The 26998-nt window shown below is 43.1% G+C and overlaps 1 protein-coding gene and 1 pseudogene across 11 annotated transcripts in view; both read left to right on the top strand.

The window, feature by feature from the left end:
* Positions 1-9425: 9425 nt before the first annotated feature.
* On the top strand, positions 9426-10199 carry LOC109456966 (large ribosomal subunit protein uL13; annotated as a pseudogene).
* Positions 10200-17457: 7258 nt separating this feature from the next.
* SUSD1 (sushi domain containing 1) overlaps positions 17458-26998 on the top strand; it is a 116489-nt gene continuing 106948 nt past the window's right edge. For 5 of the 11 annotated variants that reach the window (XR_012495891.1, XR_012495890.1, XM_074330828.1 and 2 more), the window contains exon 1: positions 17462-17907. Coding sequence is in view for 7 of the 11 variants with exons in the window: in XM_074330828.1 (XP_074186929.1) it covers positions 17610-17907 (298 nt within the window). In the remaining 4 variants the exon portion in view is untranslated. Of the gene's footprint in view, positions 17908-26998 lie in introns of all 11 variants that reach the window. The other 6 variants (XR_012495892.1, XM_074330831.1, XM_074330832.1 and 3 more) reach the window with 5 other exon arrangements.

The following is a 26998-nucleotide window of genomic DNA, read 5'->3' as shown; positions in this document are numbered from 1 at the left end:
TTAGGGATAGAAGTGTTAAATCCACTCAGTTTATAATTTGTGTGGTTGTTCCTACATCACCAATTGTTTCTGTTGTCCTATTTCAACTTCTCATGGAAATTCGTCACTGTGTTTCTACCAAAACAATTTATGCTGAACTGATAAAACATTTAATAACAGTTTTGTTGGAGTTACTGCATTGATAAACTAAGGGGTTTGGATGTAGAGCTCCCCACTTTTGCTAGTATGAAGAAAGTATAATTAACCAGGAAAAGTTGATACTAATGTTTCATGAAGATTTGTATATTTCTTTTATTCCTATGTTCTAAGGTTATAGACAGGGTAACGGGAAAAACTCAATGGTTCTCTTGGAATAAATTGCCCTCAGATTAAGTAAAACACACCTAAAGTTATGGAATTATCTGCTGAATCTTTGATCAAGAGAGTGTCTTTAACCAAAGAAAGCTGGTATGAGTTATATTACTGTTAGACAAAGTTCACTTTTGGGCAATAGGCACTATTAGACGTCAATATATCATATTGATGTATAATGGAATACTTTATAGTTATACAAATGAACACAATAAAGCTATGTAAAATCTACCTGGAAGAATCAACAGAAGTGACGTTGAGCAAAGGAAGCCATACACAAGAATACACAATGTATAATTCTATTTACATCAAGTTCAAAAACAGGATAGTGCTTACCTTTGGGAAGGAGATAATTGAGGGACTGAAGAGAGGTTTCCAATGCATGGTTAATGTTTCATTTCTTAACCTTTGTACCAGTTACCCAGGAGTGTTTACTTTCTGATAATTCATTGAGCTTGTACATTTCGGATTTGTTCATTTCTCTGTGCATTATAGTTCATTTAAAAGGATTTTGAAAACTGTGTAATTGAGCAAGGTGCTGTAATCCATTCTTGCTGCTTAAGTCAGCTGATTATTCTCCCTAGTAAAGAAGTCCTTGTTACAAGTACTCAAGACGCCATGGACTGAGTTTCACCTTGAAACCCTCCCACAAATGTACGTGTTGCATTTCTCTCACCATCGTATACCTACAGGAAAAATGTTGCCCTGACAAAACAAAAAATATAAACTGTGTACATGTTTGAACAGTTTCATAGCCAACTAAATTCAAAAAAGATTCTGTTAGTACAGTTGACCCTAGAACAACACAGGTTGGAACTGCGTGGGTCCACTCGTGGATTTGTGGACTCAACCAACTGCGGATTGCAAGCAGTTTTTCAATGTGGTTGGGAATCCCTGGATGCAGAGGGCTGACTATGCGTTGTTCTACACCATCTATGCAGATTTATATATGAGGGACTTGAGCATCCCGGATTTTGGTATCCGTGAGAGGTCCTGGAACCAATCCGCATGGATACCGAGGGGTGACTGTAAAGTTTTGGGGGAATCAAAAGCTATACTCTGCTTTTTTTACTGCATGGGGGGTGATGCCCCTAACCCGTCCCTGCACTGTTGAAAGGTCAACTGTACATACTAGTTTTGTTTTTGCAGCTGTAAGCCTCATCCGGTGGGCTATTTGATGTCTGACCCCTTACGTATTTTCATCAAGAAAAGCCAGAAAGACCTACCTAGTTCTCTAGCATTTTAAAAGGAGACATTATACAAAGGTTTAGCAAAACGTCTTGTCATTAAGTTTCTTAAATACATACTAATTAGTATACTGTGATGAACCCCCATGTACCCAATGCCCAACTGCCACTAGCGGCCAAATCTTGTTTCTTCATCCCACTCCCTGGACTGTTTGGGGGGAAAAATCCCACTCATATAATTTCATCTACAAACATTTCAGTATGTTCAAGTCCATACAATGCAATTGTTGGTAAAGGCTCTTCATATATAGCTTTCCTTTCCATTGCTTTTTCCCCTTGCAACTTATTTGTTGAAGAAACAGCTATTTACTCTGTAAAAATTCCAACAGTCTGGATTTCACTGATTATGCCCCATGAAGTGATTTCTTTAATATGTCTCCCCACTTCACATTTTCTGTAAATTGGGAGCTGCTTCCTTCCTTACCTCCTTCCTGCTTCCCTGCTCTTTTTTTTTTTCTTCTTCTTTTTGGCAAAAATACTTTATAGACGGCATTGGGTACTTACATAATGTGTCTTGTACTGGTAGTAGCTATTGATGCTCATTTAGATCCATTACTTTTGGGGATTGCAAAATGGCAAGGTGCTATCATTTCTTGTGCATGTATTATTTGGATTACTTTTATATAATAGAAACATCCCCATATCAACTATGTGGTTACTTTGAGGTATAGTCTCTAGGAAAGACAAGAGAAATGCTTCAATCTTTCCCTTTATTTCTCTGTTTTCAAAATAGTTATTTTGTTCTCTTCATCCTCCAAAAATTTGTTTACCTTAGTTTTATTTTAAGCCTGTGTTTTTATGGAAAATCTCAAACATTTGTTAAAGTAGACAAGCATAATGAAACTTCACGTTCACATTGTGTTTAATCTTCCATAACCCTACTCATTGTCTCCTTCTACTTAGAAGATTATTAATGAATTAAGATAATTTATTTTATATAATAGTTTTCAAATTGATCGGTAAAAAGTTGTTTATAATATTTTTAAATCTCTGCCTTACTGGTACTTACAGTCATTTGTAATTGGCTACTTTTTTCAGTTGTGCCTTTTCTCTTTTTCTCTTCAGCTGTCTTGCCAGAAGTACTTTCAAAAATCTTTCTTTTCGTTTGTTTTGATCCCCCAAATAAATTAGCTTTGTAGCTCATTAATGTTTTATGTTTCATATTATCTTTGATTTTATTTTGTGGTTCTTTTGTAAAAGGGTATGTTAATCATAGCTATCTGCTTTGATTGCCTTGTTTAACCTAAAGATTTCCACTGCATATCTGTCCCTTATGACAAAAACAATAAATACAGGCTTGAGAGTGAAATAAAACTAGGCAGGAATGAAAACTTAAACAAGGTTTAGGATTGTCCCAATGATTCTCTCACCCCCATACCTTTTATTGTACTTAGTGGAGGCTGGTTTGATGGACAAACATGTTTGCTGGAGGGCCCAAAGTTGTAAAAGTAATTCTAACAATGCCATCAAGGAACATAATAAAGATGTAAAGTGCTGGTATGTTTTTTCTTGCGGCATGGTTCTAGCTTACAAACATTCTAAAGAATTACCTGATTCGTTGACACCTAGTGTTTTTAAACATCTCTCCATGTGGTCCAAGAACAAAGCCTCTGAGACTTTCTAGAACAGGCATAGTATCTTCGTATTTTCAGATCATGCTTCTATGGTTTTTTTTTGTTTGTTTTTTTTCTTTTTTCAAAAAATACAGCTTTCAGAGCTACGGAATTATCTGTTAGCTATGTGCTCGGCGAATGACACTTAAACTTCTCTCAATTCTCACAAATAAAGGCATAAAAATTAGAGATTACAGGATTCTAATGAAAACCCCTGTTCACTAAGTAGCAGAGTCTTTCCTTAAGAAATAAAGCACTCATTGCAGAGACCAGCACACAATACGTTATCTGTTGGATAAATCAAGATTTACCATTTCCTTGTAGCTGGTGGGAGCTTCTGGTGGAACCCAGGGCCAGTTTTTTTCCTGACAGTTCCCATCCTCCACTCCTGAAGTAAAACTACTGAGACCATTATAAATATAACCCTGGGGCTTCTGGTGACATTGTGAGTAAAAACTGGTTGTTAGAGACCAACACCTCACTTAGACCAAGCTGCCAGCTGATTAGTGAAATACACAGAAAGCTGAGTGAGTACTCACAGAAATAATTACAGGTCTGTCCCAATCTACAAAAACACCTACTTTCCACTCCACTTTTGGTGAAACTACAACGACACAACTATGTTAAAGTATATGTATTCGAGATCCCTACCCTTACTGACACTACCGCGTTTCCCCGAAAATAAGACCTAACTGGAAAATAAGCCCTAGCAAGATTTTTCAGGATGACAGCCCCTGAACATAAGCCCTAATGTGTCTTTTGGAGCAAAATTTAATATAAGACCCGGTCTTATTTTCAGGGAAACACAGTATCGCCTCTAACCTATACATTTTGGGGGTGGCCATAACTTTTTCCATGATGCCCCCCAAAAGCATAGATTCCCCAAATACGGTCAATCCCAAAGAAGCCAAAATATTCCCTTGCACACTATTAGTTTGCTAGAGCTACCATAACAAACTACCACAAACTGGGTGGCTTAAACCACAAATTTATTCCCTCCAAGTTCTGGAAGTTAGATATTCAAGATCAAGGTGTCGGCAGGTTTCGTTTCCTCTCCCCTTGACTTGTAGACAGCTGCGTCTAACTGTGTCCTCACATAGTCTTCTGTGTATCTGCGTCGTGATCTATTTTTATAAGGACATCAGTCATATTGGATTGGGGCCCACCCATCTGACTTCATTTTACCTTAATTATCTCTTTAAAGTTCGTATCTCCAAATACAGAGAACCAAGTTATACCTCCAACTAAGCCACGAATTTGAATTAAGTCGGGTACTGGCAACATGGTGGGACCTCTGCAGACAGCTACTCCTTATTCCTCTACCAGCATCGTCATTCGCAGCACTATTTTTTTTTTCCATTTTAGAGCAGTTTTTCTCAACTCTTCTTTATTCGCCTTTGATAATCTTTAAAATTTCATGCCCATCCCATGTAAACATCATGCCTAAAATAAAGCAATGGCGATTTTTGAAAACAAATGTATTTTGGTCTTTTAAAAAAATCCATGTTTTTTAACCGTACTAAGGGGTGTCAATGTGATCCCTGAATGTACCAACCAGCTTGCCATCATAAGCCTCGTACAGTGTGCAAATCACAGCATTTTCAAATGCTGCTTGGTTTACAGAACCAGAGGTGCAGACAAATCAGGTTAGCAAATGTACATTGATGGGAATGATTTAATGGCACACCACATCAGTTTTCTGGGATAAACAGGGAACCACTTCATCCCTAAATTCTCTAACGTGCTCTTCTAAATGGTATGCAACTGACTCACAGCTGTGTCGCTTAAACCCTTCCTCAGGCTTTTTCTGGCAAAGACTGAATATCAGGAAGGAAGAAGTTACCCCCAGTGTTTCACAGAGGAAATTTGGGTCTCCCCCCGACCCAAGGAAAAGTTAGCCTGAATTTATCCTGCAGCTGGGCTAGATGAGTTTGGAAGGTTGTTTTTCTTGGAAACCAATCTCAAAACTCTGTCGTTTAGAGCATCATCAAGATGAGAAAAGGAAAGGCCATTTTAATATCAACTTGAAGAATTTAGAAATGGATTTTTGTGATAAATGCTTAAAAGAACAAACAAGGTTGGTATTTGAGCCTTTATATTTCAGATTCAATGTCTTCAGGGCTTCAATTCTGGATTTCAAACAAAACAAGCTCAACTGCAAGTTAGCGTTCTTTGAAAAATTTGAAAAAGTTAACCTCTCCCCCATGCAGGGTAATAGTTTATAAAGTTAGCCAACTGATTATTACTTTGCCCACCCACAAACTTCCGTATGGAACTGAAGAAATTTGTATAAATTTGGCATCAGCATTCAGATATTCACAAAAATAGGCAAATTCATTTACTTGTTTCCTACTCACCCCCTAACTGCCTTGATGGCCTGCAGTCCTCAGCAAACTACCAGGGACTCTAGAACTTCCTGCGGCCACCCCAGTTCTCTGTCCTGTTTGACTCTTTCCCTCCTGTGTGTTCAGGATCTCATCCCCACCTATTTCCTCAGAGATCTCACTCTATCCACGAACCTTTCTCTCTATCCATTGTCCAGTCTCTCCTGCTCCTTCTGCCTCGTGGGCTCTACTGGGTCTTCCTACCTGCCTTTTAAACATTCTCAAGTCTCTCCAATCTGAAAACAAGGAATAAAACCCCCAGTGTTTCTTTGCCTTTCTTATCTTCCCCTTCACCGCCAAACTTCCAAGCAGAACTGTCTCTGCGGCTGCTTCATCTTTCTACACTCATCAAAACCACCTCATTCCTGCCACATCGTAAGGACTCAAAATCAGAACTTGCTTTAAAATAAAAACCTACACTTCCCTTAAAATAGAGAACACTCACTGTGTGTTTGCAGTAGGAACTGTAGCACAGATGGTACCAGACATGGAATACAAATAACAGCCTTTGGCCAACGTCTGCTGAGCCCCACCTTGTGCTACAGTTTGGTCTGAATGCTTTTTCATTCCATATTCTCCACATGCCTATCAGCCCACAATGTCACACTTGAATCTCTGTAGTTTTTATTAGGATAATGAATTTTTAAAATAAAATAAGTATAGTTTCTTTGTTCTCCCCCACTCTGAGATTCCGATATGCCCCCTTTCCATTCCTTGGTTGACAATTACTGATCTAGCGAGGGTAAACATTTAGAGAAATTATCATTTCTTCTTCTCAGTAGACGGTGGACTTCGACTTTCTCCATCAGGTGTAAGACATCCCAGGAAGTACGGACCATTAGAACACAAACACAGCCTTGCAAGTAAGGCCTGTGAATGCCAGGTGACCTTTTCTCTCACAGTGGAAATGTCATTGTCATGTTTCGCTTTTAATTTGTGACTAAGAATGAATGTCATCGCCCACAATCTCTCGCTCCTCTGTTTACCAGCCACTATATAAATAACACAGCTTTATGTAATTGCATTTCCCAAGATGCCTGGACCTATGTAAAGGGAGGTTATCCTTTACTTAAGGAATAATGGAGATAAAACCTGGAGAGGTGACGTCCTTGGTGAGACCAAGGTGATTCTGAAGCTAATTCCTGGCTCTAAACTCGGGAAATTATTGGCCATTCATTCATTCATTCAGCACACACTAAAGAGCTTATGATACCATGTCCTGTGGTCGCTAAGTCAAATGAGACCAGGCCCCTGAGCCCTTGTTGGAGGGAGAGCGATAACTGAGCAAACATTCACAAAGCGTTGTAAGAGAGGGGTTTATAAAACACCCAAGGAGCACAGTGGAGGAGAAGGAGCAAGAGTGAAGTCTGAGTCGGGGCTTGGATGATGTAATAGGGGAGTCTGGGTGATGCTGTGGTAACAGATAAGCCCTAAAAATTCACAGCTTCCAACAATGCATAAAAGTTCCTTTCTATGGGCTGGGAGACTATTCTCCATCTCGTAGCTATATCATCTAAAACGGATGGCCTCTAAAGTCTCCTCAGCAAGGAAAGAGCAATGATTATTAAATGTCCCAGTTATTAAATGCCTTGTCTGAGAAGTGACACATGGGACACACTTATATTATTCAATATGATTGCATGGGACATACGTATACTGAAACAGCATTTGCTGTTTATCTGAGATTCCAATTTTTACTGGGCAATATGTATATATATATATATATATATATATATATATATATATATATTTTTTTTTTTTTTTTTTTCCCCCCCTGAATTTGGCAACGGTTAAGGTTAGCTGGCATTTTGTGAATGGTTGTCTCCCCCAGCAGCAGAGACGGATGGGCCCTGAGCATCAGCCTGACATTCTGAGCTGCACAGCCACCACAGACAGCACTAGCTCTTGCTGGCATGTAGGTCTGGCGGGGCAGGCAGAGCAGAGCCCAGGCAGTGGCCAAAAGACTGCAGCTGCTAGAGGAAATGCAGGGCTGCTGGTGTGAGCAGGAGATCTGTCTCTGCACTGACAGGCCTTCATGAGCTCTCCCCAAGGCCAGAGCCTCCCACACACGTGGTCTGGAAGTTCACATGGGCTTCTAGCGTCAAAGCTGGTCCCACCTGGTCAGCTGCAGAAGGGAAGAGGAATCCTTCCGGGCACTGTGTCCAGATGTCCTGGTGGCCACCCAGCCTGAATCAGGGGCACAGGGGGGGACGTGTGTTACTGTTCTGGGACGGTGCCCTCTGTACAATCTACCATCAGAGGCACAGGGACAGTCTCCCAAACTCAGGCCTCAATGTGGCAGAACATGGGAACATTTCAGGCACACTCTGGCAGACCTGCCCCTAGATTTGCAGAGCCTGGGGCAAGAGAAAACATGCCTCACATCGAAAAACACACTTTCCTAAGTGCAAAATTGAAAAACATGGGCAAGGCTCTGACTTTTATATGGCTGAAAGTTGACAGGCTATTAAAGATGATTGAATTTAATTATTATTGCACATGCCTGGGTGTTCTGTTGGGAAGCCAGTGATGTTTGGATGAGTCATAAAGACATACATAATTTATCAGATTTATAGATGCATTCCATAAAATTGGGGGTTTTGTATTTATTACAGCAAAATTATATTGACGCTCAAGATTTTCACATAATCTGTTCTCTTTTGGCAGTTGTCATCCAAAGCAGTGGTAGGCAAACTTTTTCTATGAAGGACCAGAGAGTAAAATGTTTAGGTTTTGTGGACCATGTGGTTTCTGTGAAAACCACTCTGCCACATGAAACATGAAAACAGCCATAGAGAATATGTAAGCGTTGAGCAGTAAAGCTGTGTTCCAATAAAACTTTATCTACAAAACAAAAACAGGTGGTGTGCCAGATTTAACCCCACAGGGTTAAAAATAAAATATAATTGTGTAACAGGGGACAAAATTTGACTATATTTTTTTCAAAAACAGTAAATAAAAATTGTTAATTATTTAAATACATTTTCAATAAGTTGTCCTCGAAAATATTCCAAATCCTATGTTCAAATTAAGAGTAGAATACAAATTAGGTTAGTTAATAGCAACATTTTAAGTCAAAATCATTTCAATAAAGCTGACTATTAATTTTGTAAAGATCTGACTAAATCTTATTACATAGTTTTATACAAATAAACCTATTCACAATTCTAGCCTTTAATGTTCATTTAGTTGCCGACATAAAGAACTGGCATCAGGCTTCCTATACCTTAGCTCTAGATCTATATCTTCACACATTTAAAAGTCATAGGAATTCCTAATGTTACAAATGCTTAGCTGTCATGAGCAATTGTTGCAAAACCTGTGGGCACTTGTGAGTACCTTGAGAGCCCTGATTTAGATAGAACATGAAGAAAACCAGAAAATGAACACACAGCACGACTGGGAAATGATTCTTCATCATGCAAGAATCTTTTACATTCATACTCTCACAGAGAAGGGATGTAATAAGTCAGTCGATTCTGTCTTCTCTCTTTTTAATGTGCTTTCACTTCTCAACCCTCCCTACATTTTGAAGCATCTTACCTCTGCTGTCAGCAGTGATACCTTGAGAAACTTCCCGGGCATGTGGAGCTGCCACCACTTGTTTCAAGAACGTAGGATAAGACTCTCCTGAGTCCAGATGGGGTTGCTCATGGAAGTGGATGTTAAGAGTGGCAGGTTGCTTACGCTAATGGTAACAGTAGGACTCTGAGTGATGGGGCACTTGTGTGATGTTTATAATTAAACAATTGTGTTTATGGCAAGTCTTCTTTTCTTCTTCATAATTGTTCTGTATTAAAATGGCCCGCTTTCCCAGGCAGCTGAGAAGGATGACAGAGGGGCAAATCCTCGTGCTCAACTGCCCAGGCCATCTCCCTGGGCCCCTGGAGGCCCATCGTGGCCAAGCAAATACTGCTTGGTGGTTGTGTGCTGTGAGGGTGTCAACATTCCAGGCAGTTTCTACAGAAACAAGTGAAAGTACGTGGCCTTCCGCTGTAAGCAGATGGATGCCAACGCGTTCCACTTCCAAGTATCCAGCCTCATCTTTTGGATGGTGCACAGCAGGCTGTCCCCAAGACCAAGCGAGGCCAGGCTGCCCTGAAAGCTTCAAGGTGTTTGATGGGACCTTGCCGCCCTATGACAAGTACCAAGGATGCCTGGCTCACGACCTTGCCTGGAAGAACCACTTCTCCATGTTACCCTGGAGAAGAGGAAGGAGGAGGCCAAGATCAATTACCAAAGAAAGAATACCATGTTTCCCCCAAAATAAGATCTAGCCGGACAATCAGTTCTAATGCGTCTTTTGGAGCAAAAATTAATGCAAGACCCGGTCATGTTATGTTATGTTATGTTATGTTATGTTATGTTATGTTATGTTATGTTATGTTATGTTACACTATATAAGACCAGGTCTTATAGGAAAATAAGACTGGGTCTTATATTAATTTTTGCTCCAAAAGATGCATTAGAGTTGATAGTCCAGCTAGGTCTTATTTTGGGGAAAACACAGTAGCTCACAAGGCTATGGAAACAGGCTGAAAAGGACCTGGAGAAGAAAACTGACACATGGAGAGGTCCTTAAGACCCTCGGACTCCTGGTCTGAGCCTAATAAAGACTATTTATTCCTCCAAAAAACAAAGTCCATAATTCAGTCAATTTTATAATTATATGATGAACCAGAAAGTGCTACTTTGTGCATTAATAAATTTAATTTTTAAAAATATGTTTGTAACGTGCAGGGCCCTCTGAAAAGCAGGGGTCAGGGTGAGGGCTCCTCTTGCTATAATTAAAGAGCATCCTGGCTTAGAGACATTTCCTGGGGAATTTCTTTGAGAGCATGAGGGCTCAGGCTGGGCACAAGCAGGACTTTCCTTTGAGCTTCCTTTTCATTCTGTCTTCTCTGAGTGTCCACAGCAAATCAGACCCCTCCATCCCCTAGCAAATTTCTTTACGTGCATTTTGTTTTTTTCAGAGAGAAGACCTTTTCTGTCAATCTTGTGTTGCCTTTTGGGTCCCCATTTTCACCTATTGTAAAGGTACCCATCTTTTAGGGTCTAGCTTGAAGTTCTCCTCCTTAATGATATCTTTCCTGATCTTAGCAGATGGAAGGCTCCTTTTCTGAGGCCCCATAGGCCTTTGTTTAAGCCAGATGGAAAAGCTTCTTAAAAAGTGATCTGGGGCCAACCCAGTGGCTCAGGTGGTTAGAGCTCCATGCTCCTAACTCTGAAGGCTGCCGGTTCGATCCCCACATGGGCCAGGGGGCTCTCAACCACAAGGTTGCTGGTACAACTCCTCGAGTCCTGCAAGGGATGGTGGGCTGCGCCCCCTGTAACTAGCAACGGCAACTGGACCTGGAGCTGAGCTGCGTCCTCCACAACTAAGACTGAAAGGACAACAACTTGACTTGGAAAAAAGTCCTGGAAGTACACACTGTTCCCCAATAAAGTCCCGTTCCCCTTCCCCAATAAAATCTTAAATAAATAAATAAATAAAATGTAAGGTGCATGAATGGAGATGTTTAAAAAAAACAACAGTGATCTAGAGGCCATAGTCCTTCCTAAATCTTTGCAGAGGCTACAAATGTAATGTGTGGTTTATGGAAGCCATGGAGTCTCCTTGCCCCATACTTCCGCTTTAGGCCCTGCTCTGCCCCCCCCCCCCCCCCCAGGTCCTGGGAGCTAGCCTGAGGGGACTTCAGGCTCATTATTCCAGGGTGAGAGAGAGAGTTGATCTCCAGAAAGCAGTTTATAGTGCATTCTGCAGTCACCATGTTCTAAAAGACCAGAGGGTACATGCAATGGACTGCGTCTAACAATGTAAAATGTAGCGGGTATGCATTTAAGGTCCTACACTTGAGTTATCCAAAATTTGAGTGTATTACAAGGGTTTACTATCAGGACCTGCAGGAAAAGATCCACACTGGCCAGACTATTTCCAAGTGTTGTGTTCAGTTTCGGGTACAAGTAAACTCTTTAGAAAAAAGAAGTTGAAAACAACAACAACACCACAGAAAGGAGTTACCCAGAATGATGAGCGTCTCAAAGCCACGTCCTAGAATGTCCGAAGAGGGCGTCCAGCTCAAATAAGTTAGGATTTGTGAACATGCATGTTAGTTAAATTGAGAAGGGAGCGATTCCAAAGAGGCAGCATGCTCACAAACTATAGTCCCACATGCTGGTTTTGCTGCCTAGCACCTGCTGATAAAACACTACGCTGTATTTCCATTGGGAACCATCCCTCCCCAGCTCAGTCCTTGGGGTTTGGGTGAGGCTGACCCCACACAGAGGGTGAGCCCTGGTGGCTCTAGGCTATTCATTGATCCTATTATCCAGTACAATGGTGTGAGTGGTTTGGCTAAGGACACATGTTCCCAGGGATAAATAGGCTCAAGGCCTCTGCTTTCTCTGTCCACTGGATAGAGAACTGCTACTACTATAGCAGTCATCTTACAACAATGAGGGGGAAACCTGAGAATGGAGAGGAAGGAACAGGGTTCCAGAGGCACTCTCAGTGTTTGGTCACGTCACACCTTATGTCAGCTCTGTCAGGGAAACTTTTAGGTTATGGTAGCCAATACATTCCAGTTTTGCTTTCAATATTTTGGATCATTTTAAGTCACTTGGACCAAAAGTCTCCTAAGTAGTACACAGGATGGGGTATGAAGGACAGGAGTTTTGACAGCAGCTGGTGAGTTGGTAATACGGAGAGCTAGCCTGTTTAGGCAGGGGCAGGCAGCTTCATTTAGACGATGTGTGACAACCTATGTTTTATGAGCATTTAAGGTTTGTGGCCTGTCAGCCCAATATCGTAGCTGACATTGGCAAATTGTCTTCAAGAAGTAGCGACCCTGATGCAAAAGAATAATTTGATTAAAAAATTACCCATGGGTGCTTAGGGTTTATTTTACAAACCTGCCAGAGGAAATCAAAGCACAAGAAATCTTTTGAACTGGTTAATACGTGCTTCCTTTTTCATTACCCACTTTGGCACAGAGTCAAAGTTCCTCACTCATATCCATTTTAAAACAACTGTGTGAGCAAGTCCGTACAATGTGGGGCATCATCCGAGTCCCGGAGACAAGTCAGTGTGGGAGACAGTCACCTGGGGACATATATCATCTAGGAACCACCAAGCCCTTGAATGAACAGGAAATGAGGCATGTAGGCAGATGAGTAATCTGAAGCTTTTCTATACCAGCTTGCTCCACGGATGTGCTGCTGAGTTGAATATTAACACCCACTGGCAACCCAGGACTGACAGTAATGGACTCCACTCCTTTCTTCCTTCCCCGGATATGCAGAACACTTACTAGGTACCAGTCGTTTTGCCAGATACAGGGATCGCTGGTTAATATGGCACTCACAGAGACTTGGAGCAATTTAGAGTCCAATGGACAAAAAAGGGGCTCATAGGGACCTTTGGAAGTAGAAATGTACACTTAATATTTATGTATTTCACTGTATGTAAATTGTGCCTTGATTTTTTTTCATTTTTTTTTAAATGGAGAGGAAAAAAGAATCACTTGAAAGCAGTACTGGAAATCCAGACAGGGTATATTAGCAGAGCACCAAAATAGAGATGATTTGTGGAAGATAAAAAGCAGAGATCATCAGATTAACAAAAACATGAAAGAGCCAATGCACCTACAACCCCATGAAAGCAGAAAGAGAGGCTTCTCAAAAAGGTGTACTTTATAATTAGAACTCCAGTATAACCTCAAGTTCAAAATAATTGCATAAAGTATATTTCGAAGACTGCATTATTTGCTAAGGTCGGTGATATGCGTCTTCAGTGTCAGCTGCTATTTACCAAGGGAAGTCTATCTCAATCAGCCTTCACAGCTGTTGTGGGTTTCCTCAGCAATTGTGTCAGTCATTGCTGGATATGCCCCACTTCTCCTCAGGGCTGTGGGTGGCTGCAAGGCTCCCCTAGCTGATCTTGGGTCCGGAAATGGGCTGTCAGCAAGGCTTCCTTTCATGGTTTATAGAACAAACAGCCGAGGCCTCCTCAAATGAGGCAGGTGACAGTGTGTGTGTGTGTGTGTGTGTGTGTGTGTGTGTGTGTAAGAGAGACAGAGACAGAGAGAGACAGAGAGAAGGAGACAGAGAGAGAAAGAGAGAGAGATTATGTCTCAGGAGTTGGGGGATGGGGCTTTCCATGGGAACTTTCCTGTAATTCTGATTCACCAGGATCCAAATTGACTTGGAAAGTCCTATATGTTAGTGCCAGTCAAGTAAAATAAAAATAAAAATTGGCACCTAAATTTTTTTTGTCGCTGATTTTTTCCCTTTCTTTCTTTCTTCCTTCCTTCCTTCCTTTCTTTTTTACCATTTAAATATTTTAAGTGTACAGTTCAGTGGCATTAAGTAATTCACATTGTTTTGCAGCCGTCAACATCATCCATCCACAGAATTTTTTTTATCTTGTGAAACTGAAACTCTCTACTCATTAAACACTGACTCCCCATTCCCCCTCTCCCTTCAGCTCCTGGCAACCACCCCTCTACTTTCTGTTTATGAATTTGACTAAATGCCTCATATGAGTGGAATCATACAGTATTTGCCCTTTTTTAACTAGCTTATTTCACTTAACCCTCCTTAACGTCCTCAAAGTTCATCCATGTTGTAGCATGTGTCAGAATTTACTTCATTTTTAAGACTGAATAATATCCCATTGTATGGATAGACCACCTTTTGTTTATCCATTCATCCTTGGATGGGCACTTAGGTTGTTTTGACCTTTTGGCTATTGTGAATAATGCTGCTGTGAACAGGGGTGTACAAATATTTCTTTGTTGTCATTGAGGGTTTTGATTGTATAGCAAGATGCAGTAAGATGCGTTAAGACTTCAACATTTATTAACCTTTGATGGCTGGAGAAAGGAACAAATTGGGAATCTCTCTTGAGTATATATACTTACTTGAGATCCTTTAAGATCACTTCCGATACTGGTCAGTAATCTCAATATTTTAGGTGGGATTTAAATATTTTGTCTAACCACATAAACGCCCTCTGATAACTAAATTATTGTAAAAGATTTTTTTAAATGAAGTTAAAAATGATTTCTTAAAAGTGTGGAAATGACAGTTTTTCTGGAGGGCCAGGAAACTCGTATTTGGGTGGCTTGAAGCCTGAAGAAGTTGCTGATTGTAGAGAACACTATGTACACAGATGAGCAAAATTAAACGCTTTGAATTGGTAAGAAGTGTACTTTGTATTTTTTCAACAATTCCTACAGAGTTTTAAAATACTATAAAATCTTCACATTATATTAACAAGTACAAATAATAACTTGAAGTATACATATAATTTTTTAAAAATTTTAATTACATTTTTTATTTTTCTCCCTACCTTCCATATCTTTTGGTGGATATTTTTGTGGAAGACATGTCCAACGCATTGCTCAAAGCTATCTGGTTCGATGATGTCATTCTTTCCTGTTTGCAAGCACTGCTGCATATTTATTGTTTGTGGTGTGTGTGTGTGTGTGTGTGTGTGTGTGTGTGTGTGTATCTTTGGCCATTTTACTGGGGTTTGGGAAGGAGGGGAGAGAGAACTTTCAGGGCTTACAATGCCATCTTGAAACCAAAAGTTAAAATTTTCTTTGAAGTCATTAAAATCTTCTAGATGTCATGGGGAAAAAGAGCTCTCTCTAAATCCTTTCAGAAGATGTTGGTGTATCGGCCATGCTCTCTTAAAAGAACATTTTTCTTAAGCTAAATATTTTCTCAGCAATAATCCTATTGCTCCCAATTTTAACACTGGTTCAATATTCTCTTTTAAGTCTAGTGACAAATACTGATGAGGAGACATTTTTCCGTTCCGTTATTTCATGAACTCACCATTGGGTAAGAAGTAATTTTTTTTACAAAAATATTTATTTGAAAGCAAAAAGTGAGCCAATAAAATTAATGAGAGACACACAGTCTAATGTGGAATGTAAGAGTAACATAGGTTGTGCTAACATAAACTTTTCAAAATACTAAAAATACACTTAATGCAAATATAAAATGAAAACCTAAGATTTTAGTCAACTAATTCATGAGGGACTCAGTAAGATGTTTACTTCAGAGAACTAGTAAGATACTAACTTTCAAAAGAAAATTTGAAAAAAATAATATATATACACATGTACAGTCAGGAATGATAAAATGAATTTGCTAATAGATGCAAAATTGGCTAACTAGTATCATATCGGACAACATCTAATTATTAGGTTTATCTTATTTTCACCTAGTAGAAATCACTTATATTAATACTGGAAAAATTAATTGCATTGCTATGGACAAGAATCTTTTGATTATTATCAGTTTTCTGCAAGTTAACTCTACCCCTACTGAGTTGAAAATAGCCTAGTCAATGAAAGTCCAGCAAAAGGTGTCCATCCTGTGGAATCAGATAATCTCTAAAAGGGCTACTAGGCAACACCCAGAGTCCCACTGAAAAAGACAATAATCTCTTTTGCCTATTTCCAAGTTTTGGACTTTTTCCTAACATCACCAATTAAAAAAATACACACACACACAAGTATATGTTTATTTATTCTGCAGGGAGGCATGGCAGAAAAGGAGAGGTATAGGTTGGTTTTAAAATGTCTTAAATGAACGTATTTTTGTTGAAATAATTACGATTTCAAAGTTCATGGAGAGCTGAGTTTAACAAAAAAATTGTCTAAATAACAGGAGATATGCTACAATAGACACGATGTCCATCTTCTACTCCTCAAAGCAGTCTCTTATCTTTGAACTGAAAAAAAAAAAATAATAATAATTAGCAAAAAAGCCTGCTGCAGAAGAGGCTGGGAAGTTTATTTTTAACTACTTTTTAAGGCTGCACCAGTTTAGTCCTTATATGGGTGTGTTCATGGGTGGTTCTATTTAGATCAGGCTCATGGTAGAGAGAGAAAGCAAGTGAGAATATGGGTGAAGCAGTGCAGGGCCCGGTTCTTGGAGAGACCCACAGACATCACAAGCTCAAAGCCTTCAAACTGGAACTTATTTCTTCTCCCCCTGCAGCCTCTCCCTGCCCCAACTTGTAACAGCTCCCTTTGGGTCTCTATCTCAGTGACTCCCACCACCATCAACGCTGTTGCCGAAACCAGAAATTTAGGTGACATGTTTTTTCTCTTCCCTCCTCCTCCATTCTACTGGTCATAAAATCCAGTGGATTCCACCCAATACCACTCTCATCTGCCGCTTCTCCCCATACTCCTCGCCAACGCCCTGCTCCTCGACATGTCCTCTCCTTCCTGGATTCCCGCAGCAGCTCCAGGCTGGTCTTCCTGCCTTCTTAGCCCCAATCCCACAGAGGAGACTCTGGGAGACTTTCCTGCTGAAGTCACTCTGCTTAGAACCCCGTTACAGCTTCTCAGCTACCCCCCTTTATTCGGTTTATGAGGTCTTATTTATCTCTCCATCTTACTGCCTCTCTCCAAACCATGTGTTCCAACTCCAAGGAGGTCCTCCCCCCATTTCTAGAATACACTCTTGTCACTGTCTCTTTGCAGATGCCTTTCTCACCTGCTTAGATTCCTCTCCCACGTCCTTTTCATCCTCAGGGGCTGTTTATTTACTTCCTCCAAGTAGCAGAAACTCCTGCCAGCCCCTCCCCCACCACAACTCAGTCGCCCTTTAAGCTGGTTTTGTCACCTGGTCAAGTCGGTTGCCCCATGGGTGGCCTGGACTGGCGGCTTCTCGCCCTCTCACCTTGCCCTGGGACCTCCAGCAACCTCACCCCAGCTTTTTCACCTCTTCCTTTGCTACCCCAGGGGTGCCTCCCTGAGCCCCCGACAGGCTTGGATCCCGCATTGGTTCCACACGCTTAGGGCACGATGGACATTTCTTTCTAGCACAGCCCAGGACCCTCTGTTCATTTGTGTCATTATCTGCCGGGCGACTGACCCCTTTCGGAACGTATGCACCGAGAGGGCCGGACCCTGTCTGCCCGCTGTGCGTCCCCAGTGCCCACCGCGCGCCTGGCAGGTGCACAAATGAGTGAAAGAGCTTGTGAATGAATGAGCATCTGCCTGGAGTACAGGCCCGGCCCCGCCGCCTCCCGGGGACCCCCGCGGTGTCCGCCGCTTCACCGCCTGGCGCCGGAAGCGGCCTGGCCGGCCCCCTCCCCGCTGCGCCCGCCGCCTTATCTCGGCGCCTTGGGGCCGCAGGAGGAGTCGCGGGCGCGCCGGGAGGGACGCGGCAGCGGCGGCATGGGCCGGGGGCCCCGGGGCGCGGGCCGCCCGCCTCGCCGCCTGCTGCCGCTCCTGCTGCTGCTCGCCCTGGCCCGCTGCGCGACTGGAGCGCCGGGGACGGACGGTGAGTGCGGGTAGGAGCGGCCGCGGCGCGGGGACCCCGCCAGTCCCCGCTGAGCCTCGACGACGCTGGGCGCGCCCGGGACGCTTCCCCGCCCCTGGGCCGGGCAGGCGCGGAGCCCGGGCGAAGAGCGCAGGTGCGGTCGTTCCGGCCGTTGGGGATCAGGAAGGCGGGGCTCAAAGAAGCAGGAGGGGCTCTGCGCCGGGGCTTTCCCGTCCCCGCCCCAGGGCCGCGGGGGAGACCAGTTTCGAGGTGGCCTTGCCAGCGCCCCCGGGAACCTGAGGCGAGGTGGGGGCTGGGCGCAAGGGGCGCCCAGGGGGAAGAGCCGCGCTGCGGGTGGTGGCAGGGCGTTCCGGCTGCACCGTCACGCTTCCGGCTCTGCTGTGGCTTTTGCACAACAAATTGTAGACCCGCAGCAAGTTTCTTTCTGCCTTTTGATTTTTTTTGCATCTTGATGAAGAACTAGATGCTAATATGGTGAGAAAAAAGCGTAAGGAAGTTTACAGGAATAAAGCATTCATTAATCCATTCATTCAACAGATGGTTCTTGTTTCCCTGTGCAGGATGTGAAGTCTTGGGGCTGGCCCTCATTGAGGTCTTATTCTGGAGGAGCCATACGAGCAAATAATCCATTTCCAGGCAATTGGAGTAGTTTTGTTTTTGTTTTTTTGGGGTTTTTCCCCTCTGTAAAACGCAGTGTGGAGTGTGATAGGAGTTGCACGCAGTATTCAGACATGTAGGGGAGGTGGCATTTACCCAAATAGAAGGCAGTACACCATAAGTGCTCTGAGAAGGTGTGGGTGGTCAAAGGAGGGAACGAGATTATGTCTGCCGTGTTTCCCGGAAAATAAGGCCTAGCCAGATAATCAGTTCTAATGCGTCTTTTGGAGCAAAAATTAATATAAGACCCGGTCTCATAGTACAGTAAAATAAGACTGGGTCTTATATTAATTTTTTGCTGCAAAAGATGCATTAGAGCTGATTATCCGGCTAGGTCTTAATTTTCGGGGAAACAGGGTAGCTAGGGGAATTTGGTGGCCTTATGGATGAGGTGACCCTTTAGACAATTAAGGATTGGTAAGAGATATGGAATATGAGGAATGTTTGGATATGGGAAGATGAGGAAAAGGCATCCCAGCTCACAGCAGAGGGCACAGTCAGCGCTCCACAAATATGTGTAGAATGAATGAATTCCAGATGGAGGGGCAGTTGGGAGGCACACGGAGGCACAAAAGCATGGGGCCTGTAGTTCAGATTGGCTGATAAGTAGATGGGTGGGAAATGGGGGTGGAAAAGCAGACTGGATTTAACTAGAAGATGGAGTGCTTTGACTGGCAGGCAGACCAAGGCATTTAGACTTAGCTGTTCCTGGACAGTGGGAAGCCATTGCAGGTTTTTGTACAGGGAGTGATACAAAAAGTTGAGCTTTTCACGAAGATGGCGCCGAAAGCGAAGAAGGAAGTCCCTGCTCTTCCCAAAGTTGAAGCCAAAGCAAAGGTTTTGAAAGCAAAGAAAGCAGTCCTGAAAGGCCTCCACAGCCACAAAAAAAAGGAACATCTGGACGTCATCCACCTTCTGAAGGCCCAAGAGACTGCAGCTCTGAAGGCCGCCTAAATACCCTGGGAAGAGCGCCCCCTGGAGAAATAAGCTTGACCACTATGCCATCATCGCATTCTCCCTAACTACTGAGTCAGCCATGAAGAAGATAGAAGACAACAATACGCTGGTGTTCATTGTGGCTGTCAAAGCCAACAAGCACCAGATCAGACAGGCTGGGAAGAAGCTCTAGGACATTGACATGGCCAAGGTCAACACCCTGATCAGGCCCGATGGAGACAAGAAGGCATATGTTCAATTGGCTTCTCACTCTGATGCTTTGGATGTTGCCAACAAAATTGGGATCATCTAAACTGAGTCCAGCTGGCCAATTCTAAATACAAAATTTTTTCACTGTAAAAAAAAAAAAAGGTTGGGCCGGCCCGGTGGCTCAGGCGGTTAGAGCTCCATGCTCCTAACTCCAAAGGCTGCCGGTTCGATTCCCACATGGGACAGTGGGCTCTCAACCACAAGGTTGCCAGTTCAATTCCTCGAGTCCCGCAAGGGATGGTGGGCAGCGCCCCCTGCAACTAGAAAATGGCAACTGGACCTGGAGCTGAGCTGTGCCCTCCACAACTAAGACTGAAAGGACAACAACTTGAAGCGGAACGGCACCCTCCTCAACTAAGATTGAAGGGACAACAACTTGACTTGGAAAAAAAAGTCCTGGAAGTACACACTGTTCCCCAATAAAGTCCTGTTCCCTCCCCCACCCCCCAAAAAAAAAGTTGATATAGCTTTCTTAATAAAAATCAAACACTGATCCTGAAGTGAAAGGGAACTTCATGTAAGGAGATGTGAGGGATATGAGCTCACACTCCTGTCCCCCCAAATTCTTTTCATGTTGGAGCTTTTACCATACTGGTGGGTGTTTCTCTTGATGGCTCAACCTTCTGAAGTGGCCATTTTTGTACATCAGATGCTCTGATAGGCTTTCTAGCTTCCTTCCCTAAGTTGGTCTCTCATGGCAGTGTGTATAAACGCTTGTCAATGCTTGGAGCCTATTTCAGAATCTTTGTGTTAAGACTAGCCTGAGAAACTGTACAGTGTGGTGCTGTTGAAATGCTGGGCTAAGATAACTGAACAAAGTAACTCTCTCAGGTCATTCATCTGCAACTAATTAAAGGCTGTGGGGATGAATTGGGGGAAATGGAAGTCAGGGTTGCCTGATAAAACCTCTTCCTGTGTAGGCATTCTCCTTTCATTTACAGCGTTGGAGAATCTGGTTATTAAGGGCAGGTTTCCTTACAGTGGACAATGTGGGGAATGACTGGAGGCTTAGAGCCTGTGGGGTCAGAGCCAGGAGTGCAGTTTCGCCCTCACATGGAAAGGTGCTGGCTCAGGTAGTAAATGTCTATCAACTGTGATTGGATGGTCATCAGCTGTGGCTAGTTGGCCGTCAGCTATAACCAGTGAGCCATTGGCCACTAATATAACTGCTGTGGCTACGCTAGCAGAAAAATGGGGGGCTAGCAAGAAGATGGTGGCTGAGCTAGCAAGAGCGGATTGCAGTTAGCAAGTGAGGTTGGTTGGCAGAGAGAAGTGGACGACAGGTTGCGGATAGTGTGACTCCTGCTTCCTGTGTCTCCAACACAGCCACCAGAGAGAGTGGTGGTGTGACTCCCCTATCTGTGGCTCCGTGGGTGTTCCTTTTTGGCCTTCCCGTAGCCTGCGTTCTTGTGTGGGGAGCGGGACCGGAGACCCCACGTGACACCCCACGTGACAGAGCCATTGAGGAAGTTGTTACAATAGCTGGCTTAGAGGTTCTGGGGACTGGCTCCACAGTATGACAGCAGAAGAGGACTGAATGTAGATGATAAGGGGGAAGCAAGAGAGTCAGCCACCATCACTTAATGTTTGTCAGAGACTCAAAGGCAGGCAGGGGAGTATAAAAGCTTTATAGTGAAACAAAGGGGAAGGCTTCACGTGTGCCCTGGTTGGAGGATATTGGCATGGAGGAGGCTTACTAACAGCAGGCATCCTGTGTGATTGGTTAGAGGAGTGTGTTTCGCTTTCTCTGATCAGTCCTAAGTTGGAAGGCTGCAGGGTGGGGGGAGCAATAATTAGGGAAGCTGGCTGTTAAGTCCTGACCATTTGGGACCGATTGTTGCAGAGATTGTGGTTTGACTTCCTGGACTGATTGCTGTAGGTTGTGGGTCAGACTTCTATTTTTATATATGGTTTGGCCATTGTCCATTTGTATATTCAGTCTCTCAGTGGTAACATGTGCTGAATTACATTTAATTATTATAACGATGGTTCAGAGAGAAGAGTGGGGAGCCGAAGTCAGATGGCCTGAGTGTGAGGAAAGTGTGAGACACATAGTTGGTCCAGCAGAAGGGTGTTGGTTGGTGGGTGGGTGGGTGGGGTGCCAAGCCTGAGGGGAACAGAGAGGTTAGGAATAGGGAGGAGGGGAAGAACCAGTCAGTCCTGTTTCCTAACCTTTCTCTGGCATTGCAGTGAGTCAGGGAGTGGCTGGGGGACTTGTTGGCTCAGGCCTGGCTGGGGTTTGGAGGCCAGAGGAGGATGGGCAAGGGGCCTGGAGACTCTTGGGGGAGCCCTAGTGAAGAGGGTTGGGGAAGGTGTTCTGTATAAAGTGGACCTGACTTCACTAATCATGCATTTCATGGGCTTGGCCTTCACTCTCACCGTGAGTCACAGCAGCATGTTCCCTCGTCAGAGCAGGGAAGGGGAGGAAAAAGGAAAAGTGGAGGGAGGGAATTCTTTTGGAATGACTTACAGTTGCTCAAAGTAAGGGAGTGTGTTAGAGCCAAGGAAGGTCCCCACTGTGGCCTGTCTTCCACCCCCAGGGACTCGGCCCTGGGCACATTCTCAGCCTTCCAGTCAAATCCTAAAATGGGCTCCTAAGGTCATTGCTGCCCCAGGTAGTAAGTGGCCTATTGGCCTCAACTCTGCAGAGGAGGCAGGGTGAATGAATGGCCAGATTAGAAAAAAGTGTACAGCCTGCTCCAGAGTGTGAGACTGTCTGTTAGTGGGTGACATGCCGGGCATGAACTTAGGATGTGGCCTAAATGAAGGGCTACTTAACTCAAAACTCAGAAGTGTCAGAGTAGGGGCACTCTGCGCGTCGGTTCCTGGTCTGGAGGCCAGGGGTGAGGGCCCCCCCTGCAAGTTGGTCTTGATCAAACAGGAAAGTTGACAGAAGATGGCAAAAAGGCAAAAGGAAGCTGAGGGCCCTATAACCAATTTGCAGGAGGAAAGGTCATAGGTTCTTGGGGAATGTCAGTCCTGGGTTGGGGGGGGAAGGGAAATATAAGATGGTTCACATTGCCCTCCATGGATTAAATTGCTTGAAAGAGTAGAGTGCTCTCTGTCTTGCTGGATTGTAAAGCAGAGGCTGTGTTTTTGCTTGTTTCTGTCAGGGATGCTGGAGAGGAGAGTATACGAGGTTTCTAAGGTTCCTTCTCTGGAATTTGATTCAGTCTCTTAAGAGCAATGCAATTTTACGTAGTGTTGCAGAAGACTGGAGAGTGCTTTCTCTTCCTGAGTTTGGGGCCCCCTTTGCTTATTTTCTCGGGTCATTTGATCTGTTTGCACATGTCTCCACAAGTTTGAGAGATAGGATCTCGTGAAGGTTGTGCCATGGATTTATTGGTCTAACTGTAAATGGCTGGGGATTAGATTAAGATTCACATTTGAGCACTCCATTTGTGCTTTTAAACTAACTTCTTCCCTTGGCAGTGGACAAAATCCTTTCATTGTATTGTCCAAGTCCATCTGCTGTTAATTCAGAAGTGCCTTTAAGTTGTGGCTTGCGTGTTGAAATAAGGAGCAGGAGGAGTTTGCTTAGGCTGGCAGCCGCCATGCCATCTGAGGTGTGGGTTTACTTGGTGTGTGGTGGAGAGGAGGGATGGGTGAGAACTGAAAATCTGAGGAAGCTGAACTTCCAACTTCTGAGTCAGGTATCGCTCCGGAGGCTGGGAGGGTGTGGGGAAGGAAGGGAGTGATTATGCAAAATAAGATGCTATGGTTCCTAGAATATCAGCCCATGAACAGGTTGGCATCTGTCCACACAAAAATGTTGCTTTGGGTTTTGAGTTTTTGCATCACATCACTCTCTTCGTTAGTATACTTGGGAGTTCACTAGCTGTTGGTACCTTCATTTCTTCATTAACCAAGACTTGTTGAGTGGTTGTTATAAAATGTGTAACACATTTTTTTGTTGCAAAGAATAACATCACAAAAATACATTTGCTTTACATGTATTAGCTCATTTACACTAATTCTCACAACCACCATATGAAGTAGGTTTTATTATTATACCCATATTACAGATTTACAGGAAACTGAGGCACAGGGCTTATCAAGGATTGCAGTTAGCAAGGGGCAGTCCAGGACTGTACTCTCTCTCTTAACCCTGCTCTTAACCACTATGACAAATACCAGGCACTGCAACTTGATTGACTTGTTTCTAACAATAACAATACGGAAAGAGACATAAATATTCATGTAAATTATCTTTGTCAAGTGCTTTAGAGCTCATACAGCATTTCTGTTTCTCATTTAATGCTTCCAACACGATCTCCATCTCACAGACTAAAACTGGAAGACTGACAGTTTAACTTGCCTAAGGTCACAGAACCAGGGAGCGAGAGAGAAGACGCCAGCTTAGGTCTCCTTCTCTCATTGTTGAATGTGACTAAAGCTGGCTTAGTCCCTGCACAGTGGAGAAGGGAAATGAATCTAGGGTGGGAGCCTGAACCGGGGATACAGTAATAATAATAAGTACTCGCCAGGCCTTTCCTCCTCTTGTTTTCTGCCAGTAATTCTAGGCCTCCCTGGGACCGGCAGGGGTGCCCCTCACCTCTGCAACAGTTTCCTCAGCCACCTCTCTGCTCTCCTGAACAGAGTATTCTGATGACAAAACAAGAGTCATCCTTGATGTGGATGCGAGCCTGTCCCTGACACACTTCCTCCTCAGGTTATATAGCCAAGGCCTGTGATCTTTGTATTGGCCCGGACAGTTCCTCTCCCTGGGGTTCTCTCTGTCTCGTTGGTCCCAGTGCTGTGCTATGTATGCATCATTCTAGACTTGGTGAAAGACTTCTTCAGTATTGCTTTTACCTTCCTCGGGGTTCTGACCCACGTCCTGGAGGTTCAGGTAGATGTGCAACGCGATGTATAGTGTGGTCCAGCTGTGAGCTTTTAGACATGCCGATTCTCAGACCCCATCCACACCTACTGAATCAGAATCTCTGGGCATTCTGTTTTAACAAGCTCTCCAGGTAGAGTGACTAGCTGTCTCTATTTGCACTGAATTGAGGGGTTTCCCGGGACACAGGACAGATTGGTCACGCTATCTGCAGGTGATTCTTAACTGACCCGGGGACTGTTGAGCAATGACCACTGTGTGTGGTCAGAAACCCCTTCCCCCATCTGTCTGGGGCTCTCCCTGCCCCTTTGTTTAGGAGAAGTTTTTTTTTTTTTTTCCCCTCCCCATGAGGCTACTTGGTCCCTCAAGCATTAAAACTCAGAGGGCTGCCCTATAAGGCCCTGACGACCAGGCTAATCATGGCTGAATAAGTAGCTTCCGCTGATGCCCATCTTCCTCTGGAAACCACTTTCTCTTCTGCAGGTGGTCTGAGAAGTCTTTGGTTGCCTGGCGCACATCTTGCCTTTTTTGCTGGTATGGGGAACAAACATTTATTATTGAACCAAACATACCAGGTACTACCCTTGGGGTTACACTTAGGCTAAATTATTCTTAATGGGTCATTAAAACAGGTATCCTGAGGATGAAGTGTCAGAACATTAGTGGGAAAGGACCAGTTAAACCCTGCTACTCAAATGCGGTGCATCTGGGTGCTTGTTAGAAATGCGATATATAGGGCCCTACTCCGGACAACTGAATCAGAACCTGCAGTTAACAAGATCCTCAGGTAATTTGAATGCATTGTAAAATTTGAGATGCCCAAAGCCCTTGTTTTACAGATGAAAAAACTGAGACCCCGGCGGGTTAAGTGATTTACTAAAAGTCACGCAATGAATTCGACTCAGATTTAGGATCCACTTCTAACTCAAGTGTTTTCCCTTTGAACTGGGCTGCCTTCCCATGAGGCCATATTTTGTTTGGTTCTATCTTTTGAATGAAGTTGAACTTAATTCAATGTATTAAAAACAAAAACTTGAACTTCTGCTCTTCACTAGTTTAGACGGGACTTCCTTTAATTTATGAGTGGGTGGCATTACTTTGTTTCTTTCTTTCTTTTTTTTTTTTTTGGTTATTAGATTTACTCAACAGTTATATGAAGTAATTATTTTCCACCTGATGTAAGCTTCTGGAATTGGATGTATCTAAATATGGCCATCTTTATAAAGACAAGTATTCCATAAAAGAAAAAGGCCAAACATTTTCTCATTTTTTTGTTGAGTTCATTAGTATGGTGTTTATATCTGTTATTTCACTAGACACACACGCTGTGCAGAATGTTCATCATTATGTGGTTGATCACAGCTGGGCTTGTAGACTTGACCCAGGATCCATTATTTAAAAAGGATCTGTGGTGTCAAATGGTTACTGGGCTTATCATGGCGATCACTTCTTTAGGTATATAAATGTTGAATACCTATGGTGTACACCTGAAATGAATATATTATATGTTAGCTATATTTTAATAAAAATTAAAAAGAAAGTACTTCCAGGATTTTGGTTGCATGTGATGATGATTTGACAGTGTCCCTATGGAACGGTTTTTAAATGTGTGTTAAAATGTCAAAGTGGTTACATATATTTAACCCATATTGATGGACATTTTGGTCGGGGACTCATTCTCACTTCAGCTTTTTCTGTTGCCCCTGTCATCAGGAGCTTCTCTGGTCCATTTTCTCCAGGTTGTAAAACTCTATCTTCTGCCGAGTTAGTGAGGGGAATCTGAGCATTTAACTACTCCTTATCCATAGTTTCAAGAACTTTCAGGCCTGTCCCTTAGGCTTGCCTTCCTTAGTACTCGGTGACCCCCAATTCCTGACTCTTTTGGGGTTGGCTTTTAGTTCTTCCTCTCTCTCAATTTCCATATGTCCACCTCTTCCATCTTCTGAAATACTGTTGACGTCCTTCACCTGCTATGGTCTCTCCCAAGGTTTATACCTTCCTGGTCCTTGATGTCATTATTTGGGGGGTAAGGGAGGTTGAGAGTATATTAAATCTGTGCTGTTTAACTGGAAGTCTTTCATTTGTAATTTAAAACATCTTTTATGTACTTTTTGTTACAAGCTGTTTCTTATTCCTTACTTTGTGTGTTGGTACATGCTCTTTCTGAGTTCTGTCACCAGTCTTGAGTTTTGACTACTGGTCTTTATGATGAACTGACTTTGGGGCAGTTTTCTTTTCTCTTCTTTTTTTAAAATGAATTTGAATATACTTTCTAGATCTTAACATATATGCATAATATATAAATAAATATAAATATATATATATATATATATATATATATATATATATCTTTACTAATTCCTAATCCCCCATAAACCTCTATTT

This window comes from Rhinolophus sinicus, linkage group LG04 (genome assembly GCF_036562045.2).
Source record: "Rhinolophus sinicus isolate RSC01 linkage group LG04, ASM3656204v1, whole genome shotgun sequence".
Classification (NCBI taxonomy): domain Eukaryota; kingdom Metazoa; phylum Chordata; class Mammalia; order Chiroptera; family Rhinolophidae; genus Rhinolophus; species Rhinolophus sinicus.
This window is presented reverse-complemented; position numbering and strand designations above follow the sequence as displayed.